Source organism: Mesitornis unicolor, unplaced genomic scaffold, assembly GCF_000695765.1.
Source record: "Mesitornis unicolor isolate BGI_N332 unplaced genomic scaffold, ASM69576v1 Scaffold29039, whole genome shotgun sequence".
Taxonomy (NCBI): domain Eukaryota; kingdom Metazoa; phylum Chordata; class Aves; order Mesitornithiformes; family Mesitornithidae; genus Mesitornis; species Mesitornis unicolor.
In genome coordinates, this window is record NW_010207007.1 from 1,097 (window position 1) to 9,178 (window position 8,082).

Here is an 8,082-nt window from a genome sequence, read left to right on the forward strand (position 1 = left end):
CATGGAACTGCCTCCTGTAGCTGACTTTATGTCAGTCACCAAGTGGTATTCATCATGGTAGAAAACTTGCTTGTAGATAAAATGAATTAACTAGTCCCACTCTACACTTCAGAAGCTTTGATACGCTTATTAGACATAATCATCTCTCTCTCCTCACTGCCTAAGCTTCCAAAGCATCAGTAAGTCTGCTAGAGGACTTTCCAAGTGGCTACCCTGATCTGTGAGGACATCTGAATGCTGATTTTGTAGCCTAAATAAAGTGAAAATTATTTGAGGTTTGGGTTTTTTTTACTGAAGTCCCTTTCAATAGTATTTCCTCTCTCACTTGTGAAATGTAAAGTGCAATTGCTTCTGGCTTGATTTTTTTGGTGAGCAAGTTCTGACTAGCATAGCTGTGCTCCTTTAAAACAACAGACAGGTTCTTTTCTTCCCTACAAACTGCCATGGATCCAATCCTTTTTACTTTCTGTACTTATGCAGTTAACTTGCAATTGTTTGTTCAGAATTGGTAGTAAGATCTCTAAACTTGTGAATGAAAAAGGAAAGCTTGAGTTGGAATGTATTTTGCATATCCTTTGTATCAAGTTTGAAATCCATATGCTGCTTAAAGGCTCAATAGGAGCAGGCTTTTCCAGAGCTGTATTCTTGAGGGAATTTGTGTGTGTTAATTGAGAGGAATGCCTCACAGTTGTGATTAAAGAAACTTAACATTTATCACAGGTTTATGTACGATCTGACATTGCTACTTTAATTTTTCTAGGATAAATGGGTGTATATGACTTTTTCCCTGATCTAAAGTGGTTCCATGTCTTGTTTGGTAAGTCTGTATTTAAAACTCTTTGGCAGTTGTACCTTGTTTCTCAGTCATACTTTAATGGGAAAAAGTTCTGGTGAAATGTCTTGCTTGAAGAGATTTCCACAGTCCTGAGATGTTTAAATTCTGTTGTATCAACTTTCAGTGAAGGAGACTGTTTAGTATCTCTTCTCTCTGGGTCTACCATGTACGTGCTCTATGCTGTTTCTTAACCTCTTGTTTGACTGACTTGTAGCAGAAAACTTTCTGAACTCCTGTTTGTAGGGGCTACTTTTGATATTTTTCCATTGCCACGTTTAATAAATGGCAGGAACTCCGCTAACACTCACTTATTTCTGTTCTCAAGGACTGTTCCTGTATCCTCCGTACACCAGTTGAATCCATCAGACCAGAAGAACTATCTCAGAGCAGTGACCATGAATGCCTGGTAAGAAGAAGATAGAAACATTAACTATCGGTGTTAAAGATGAAGCTGGTACATATTAAAAATAATCTCATTAGGGAGTATTGTTTGAAATGTTAACAGCTAAAATAACCAGAATACTTTGGGGCTTTCACTTTGGAAGAATAGTATAGGTGACTTAAGTGTTAATCTTGCACCACTTTAAAAACAAAACAGACACACATAAAAAACCTCCAAACCAGTAGCTCATAAAACTAAGTCTCGGTGTAATGGTGAAAGCACCATCTTGAATGTTCTGACTTGAGTGCTTTATCTTAGCATTCTAATTAATTATATTTTAAACACTTTAAACATGTGAATGTTTAAAAATGAAATAGTAATTCAGAGAACTGTTTTTCCTTATTGTTAGGCTGATTCTGATCTAGCCTGGATTCCCCCATCTGCAGGAAGGAATGAAATCGTATTTTGCTCTTCTAATGTCTCTCACTATGAACTCCAGCTGGAAATAGGTAACATAAGTGTACCTTAAAATATTTCTTGTTCCTGCAGATGCATGCTCTCAATAGGTTATTGCTAACTGCAATAAATACTAACTTTGGAAGATGTATTATCAGCTGACTAGAATGCTTTTTGTGTCTCTTTAATTGAGAAAAGTGTAGAATATTGCTCATGTTTCAGTAATCACTTATTTTAAAGTATAAGACAAATCAACAGTTACCTGATTTTTTTTTCTTGATGTTTGTGCATATTAGTTTTCTAAATCTGCAGTATGTGGACAATACAGCACTAAGTAACATCATGTCTTGACACTTGGCTACCCAAGTTGATTGTCCTAAGGATGGCTGCCCTGCATCCTGCTGTGCATGGATATGTTTATGTGAATATGCATGCTAAGAGAGTTGTTCTAAATATAACAGAGCCATGCTTTAACTAATTCGCTGAATATATTTTGCTGCAACTACTTAAGTTCTTAAGGAAAATGTCATGCTGCTATCAATTACAATTTTAGAACTGTAAAATTATCTCTAAATATGAAGGAAATTATGTGGTGGATTATTATATTTTTCAATGTTAAGGCAGCCACTTCTGGTTTCAGGAAGGAGGTTCAACAACTTAACTTCAGTCTACCTTGCACGGCATACGCCTACAGGCATGCAAGTTGCTGTAAGGATCACAGACCTAGAAAACTGCTCTGAAGAGCATTTGAAAGCCTTACAGGTAAAGCAACAGCATTTCTGCACAAGTCTGATGAAAATAGTGATGAATACATGAGGTTACTAAACAGAGGTAGCCTTTGTGTTTTACTGGGTCATTTCAGTCAAGTTTTCCCTTCAAAGGAGTAAAATATAAACACAAGGCATGTGTAAATTTGAGAGTTGCTTTCTGAAGAAAACCATTCGTAAGTGTTTTAGAAATACTTATGCAATTGTACAACATTTTATTTGAAACATATTCTGTACTTAACACATATTCTGTATCTAACACCAAAACTTCAGACTATGAGCAAACTAGATCTACTTCAGACAAATGCAGTTATAGCAGGCTGTTACATTTCTATCGCAGGCTATGCACATCACCTGCAAATTCATATAAATGCACCTCAGGAACAGTTCTTTCTACTGATTACCGACGTAGTTAATGCTCTTAGTAAGACTATTGTCTTGGTAACACATCCACTTTCATTTAATTCCATAGAATGAAGTGGTTTTATCCCACTTTTTCCAGCATCCCAACATAATGACGCTTTGGACAGTGTTTACAGCTGGTAGTTGGCTTTGGGTTATCTCCCCATTCATGGCCTATGGTAAGTACTGTTAACTGCAGTTTTGGAATTGGAAAAAGGGCTGATACAACCTGCACCACTTGGTCCATGAGAAGTTTTTCTTTAAGCACCTCCTGTCTTGTAGAAAAAACAAACTTCCCCAAACCTTTTGTTTAGAGAAGTCTTCTGTACATAATCTTCCAGTAAAGACTGGTATTTGAAGAGCATTAACCTAACTAATCCTTAGTCCTAACACCCACAGGGTGAGGAATGATAATTGGGAGATGTATTTCACTTTATACAACTTTGAATTTTGCCAACAGAAAACTTCTCTGGACTGAATACAGGTTTAGCATAGACTTTCAGTTAACTGAAGCATGACTTGAGCGTGATCTTTGCCAGATTGTATCCATGTAACTGTTCTCAATGTACTGTAGTCAATATAGAAATGAGAGTGCTGCTCTCGATGAATATATACAGTGAAGCAAGCATAGACAAGTAGTTTAACAAGACTTTTTAGGCTTAGCTATTTTTTTTTCCACTTCCAGGTTCGGCTAGACACCTGCTGAAGACTTACTTTCCTGAAGGAATGAGTGAAGCTTTGATAGGGAACATTCTATTTGGTGCAATCAGAGGATTAAATTACATGCACCAGAACGGCTACATTCACAGGTAGGAGAATGTTAATAGGTAAGAATCAGATTACAGCATCCAGTTTATTGAGAACTTAGTTTCACTTCAAATTAATTTTCAGCAGCTTAAATGTTGTGTCTTTCCTTTTTCTATATGCCACCTTATGTCAGACAGTGCAGTTTTTTTTTCAGTAATACAGCAGAACCAAGTTTTTAGAAGCTTAATAAGAATGATATTAATACATTATTTAAAGTAAGTTGTTACAGGGATTATACATCTGTCTGGCTTTGTCTTTTTGAAGCAGGAGAATCAGAGTTGTAGAAAGGGCTTCCTTACTTTGCACTTTTTGCAGGATAAGGAGGGCCCTTCTCCAGTTTCTGTCTCTGGCAGTTTTTTCTTGCTGATCATCTCTCCTCTCTCTTGTGGCTGTATTAAAAAGACAACTCATACTGAGTAAAGAACTTTCATGAAAATAATCTGCTAAATAGAACAGCACGCTGACATCTCACTATAAGTTAATGCTTTGAGTAATTCTTATAACTAAAATTTACCACTTTATGTTACAGGAATATTAAAGCTAGCCACATTCTGATTTCAGGGGATGGGCTGGTTTCTCTTTCTGGCTTAAACAACCTCTACAGTTTAGTTAACAATGGACAAAAGTCAAAGGTGGTATATGATTTCCCCCAATTTAGTACATCCGTGCTTCCTTGGCTGAGTCCTGAACTGCTGAGACAGGTTAGTGTAAATTACACTTCATTTTTCCTATTCAAAGTTACTGGAAGTACTCAACTTCTAACTTAAGTCTGCTTGTAGAAGTGCAATGGAAGCTGTTGAACTGCAACTTTTACAAATTCAGTACATCTGTGTCTTTTTAATTCTCCTAAAGAAAACTGGTTTTAAAGCTGTTGGGAAGGTGGTGCTATACCAAGTCTCTTCACTTGACCTTCCTGGAAACTACTGTAGATCCTAGAAGTTGTCTTCAGTACAACCATCAGATTTCTGAACAAAGCCCAAGGTTTCACAATTTAATTCACAGAATCACAGAATGTTAGGGACTGGAAGGGACCTCAAAAGCTCATCCAGTCCAATCCCCCTGCCGGAGCAGGAACACCCAGATGAGGTTGCACAGGAAGGCGTCCAGGCGGGTTTTGAATGTCTGCAGAGAAGGAGACTCCACAACCTCTCTGGGCAGCCTGTTCCAGTGCTCTGGCACCCTCACTGAGAAGAAGTTTCTTCTCAAATTTCAGTGGAACCTCCTGTGTTCCAGCTTGTGTCCGTTAATTGCCTCAATCCTGTGTAGATTACAGGGTATTAGAATCTTGTGCTGAAACAGACACTTTTATTTTTGTCAGCACTGCTCAATGGCATCGGTGATTCAGTAAAGTTTTCTTTGTCTCACAGGATTTGTCTGGGTATAACATGAAATCTGACATTTACAGTGTGGGAATTACAGCATGTGAATTAGCCAATGGACATGTTCCTTTTCAAGATATGCCTCGCACTCAGGTATGACGCTCAACTCTTTCTACTTCAGAACACTCTTAAGCGTTTTTTTGTTTTACTCAGAGAGACCAATGCTATTACTGGTGAAATGGTGTCTGCTTTTTGTTATTTCAAATACGGATGCTTCTTTCCAGATCAAATAATCCTGCCATTCCTGGAGCTTCACATCTTAGCCTGGATAGCTGTTGGACTCTTATACTGCTATTCCTTTTTACTAGATGCTGCTGCAGAAGCTGAAAGGTCCCACATATTGTCCTTGGGATATAAATACCTTCCCCTGTGGGGAATCCAGGATGAAGAATTCCCGATCAGGTGTTGACTCTGGAATTGGTGAGAGTATGACACGCACAATGACCAGTGAAAGACTGCAAATTCCCTTTTCCAAAACGTTTTCACCTGCTTTCCACAACTTGGTAGAACTTTGCTTGCAACAGGACCCTGAGAAAAGGTAACCTTCTGATGAAAATTAATCTTCTGTCACTTCAGTCTATGACCAAGCATAGCCCACAACTTAGGATACATTAATCACTTGAATACTGTTGAAAGTGAGAATTTCAGACCAGAAGGAGCAGTAGTATGCAAAACACTACACTTTGTTTTTGTAATTTAAGAATTATCTTGTCTGATAAAGGAACTATGCCCTTAAAGTCATTTGATCCCCTGGGCCTGAGTTTCTTGTAACATGAATGTACTTTGTAAAAAGTAAAATTAATTTTTAAACATGCATATTGACCATGACAAAAAACCCAGAAATCTGAAGTGTATGTTTTCAGTACTGTCTCTTCTGAATGAGGTGTTAAATTCCTTGATAAAGGGAAAAGTGGAAAAGCCTTTACAAATAAATAGATTTCTTTAGTAGTGCCTTCACTACAAATTGAAACATAGAATGTAGGAATTCTGTGCTGCTTTTCTTATGCTTCACATGAGACCACAGGTCTTAAATTGATTTGTCAGTCTAGCCCATTTTCCAAAAGCAGCATTTTACTTTCCAAAACGTAATTATATTGTTCATTTTATGATCCAGGCCATCAGCAAGCAGTTTGCTTTCGCATACGTTCTTCAGACAGGTGAGTTTACTACATTTTTGTTAAATGACACAGCTATAACCTAAATAAGCCACAAAATATTAGTTAGATTACAAAATAATTAAGTTAGCTGGAGCCAGAAAACATCGTGTAACAGCATATGTACTTCAGACCATTTCTTTGGGGGGTTTTGTTTGTTTGTTGTTTGGGTTTTTGTGGGTTTGTTTGGTTTTGGGTTTTTTGTTGTTTTTTATCAAATGGTACTGATAGAGTAGCATAAAAGTAATCCACTTTCCCTTTGAAAACGTTGGTTTAACTTCAGTCTTAACTAAATACTAACGGTTAATATTCTTAATTTACAGCAGAACTGCATAGCTAATGTATTAGTCTTGAAAGACTAGCTCAACTTACTCTAGGGTGTTGTTATCCTGTTATTTTCAACATTCTAATGTGCAAGAACATGGCTCTGATTTCACATGTTTTTAATGAAGTCAGGTGCAAGATTATGTAGACTTGAGTGTGCAGCCCTGTTCTGTTTAACTTTTCTTCTTCCTAGATAAAAGAACAAACACAGAATTCACTACTGTCTCTATTACCACCTCCTATTCAAAAGGACAGACCAGAGTACTTGGTAGTGCCCTCAACAGTAGTTGGGACTGAACGTGGACATACTGCAGGTCACGATGATACAGACTGGGAATTCTAAATAAATACCAAACAATCATACCTCTCCTATGCTTCAAAGAAGGAAAATGTGATTTCTGTTTGCTGCTTTAGTTTGTATGATTAAAATACAATTAGACAAGGTATACTTGAAAATGCCATTGAAGTGGCCATATTTCATTAACTACATCCTCTGTTGGTATAATGAAGTGCAGTGTGCCTCACTTTCTGACTGTAAGGAAAACTCTGTATAGATCATGTGTGAATTCTTATCTCACTTTTTAAAAATATTTCTTAACAAGAGGGTTCTTGCTGTAATCTTACTCTGTACTGTATTTTCAGCTCATAATGTTGCATCCATGTGCCTTTCTGAATTCAGGTTTAGGTTTTGTCTGTGACATTATTTAAACCATCTACTTGTATGTTCATTATCACCAAAATTATTTTAATAAGTAGGAATCCTGCACTTGCAAGTCTAAATTTGAAACTGCACAAATGAGTTGCTTGTGCAAATAAATGTTTCTTTTCCACACATCCCAGAATGTGCTCTCATACTTGCCACGTTAGCTATATGTAACTTTTCATGCAGTTTTAATACTGCGTGTTTCCCAAATAGGTGACGCTACTTGAAAATACAACTCGTGTTCTTACATTTGTCTACACTTTTAGTACAGATTTATGCTTTTGCATCTTCATTTATTGTTGTGTCATTTTGGCAGTTAATCTAAGGACCTCTTACTATGCAAAATAAGTCTCAAGTTATAACAGGTATGGATTAATTTTGAGGAATTATTAAATAATCTAACGTTACTGTACATATTTTTATTTATATGTTATACCTGTTCACTACCAGAACTTACCAGAAACTAGTACTGTCTTCCTAAAAGAACAGGCAACATCATTAAACTTCACTGGCACTGCTGCTGGCAAACAAGCTTCTTCTGCAAGCCACAGTTAAATTCCCATGGATAAATTCAGCTATAACAAGAATCTCATAAACCCCCTAGGATCCTAGTGAATTTATCTGTTCTAAGAGGTCAGATGAAAAAAATACTTTTCTTCTCCCTACAGTTAAGTAACAGGCAATTCAAGCTGAACAAAAGCTGCTGCTTTTAAAAACTGCATAATCTCATATTTTAGCAAAAGTTGTGTCCCAAAGCCACTAGTATTTTACTGACCTAAGCTCTGACTGTAGTAAAAGTGTATAAATATATATTGAATGGATATATTGAATGGATATATATCTTGTGGTCAATGGGGTAGAGTCTAGTTGGAG

At 36.9% G+C, this 8,082-nt stretch overlaps 1 protein-coding gene across 1 annotated transcript; it reads left to right on the forward strand.

The window, feature by feature from the left end:
- Window positions 1-759: 759 nt before the first annotated feature.
- Window positions 760-7,072, forward strand: STRADB (STE20-related kinase adaptor beta). The gene is made up of 11 exons (XM_010191991.1): window positions 760-817; window positions 1,161-1,241; window positions 1,627-1,726; window positions 2,314-2,435; window positions 2,913-3,021; window positions 3,528-3,651; window positions 4,179-4,350; window positions 5,017-5,121; window positions 5,337-5,566; window positions 6,143-6,185; window positions 6,700-7,072. The coding sequence occupies exons 1-11, from the start codon at window positions 806-808 to the stop codon at window positions 6,847-6,849; spliced, it is 1,248 nt and encodes a 415-aa protein (XP_010190293.1). The 5' UTR covers window positions 760-805; the 3' UTR covers window positions 6,850-7,072.
- The last annotated feature ends 1,010 nt before the right edge of the window (window positions 7,073-8,082 follow it).

What these genes read in the sequence shown, in the direction of transcription:
- STRADB (XM_010191991.1), top strand. An exon ending in AGCATTTGAAAGCCTTACAG is followed by an intron (nt 2,436 to 2,912) that starts GTAAAGCAACAG and finishes TTAATTCCATAG; the next exon opens with AATGAAGTGGTTTTATCCCA. An exon ending in CAGAACGGCTACATTCACAG is followed by an intron (nt 3,652 to 4,178) that starts GTAGGAGAATGT and finishes TTTATGTTACAG; the next exon opens with GAATATTAAAGCTAGCCACA.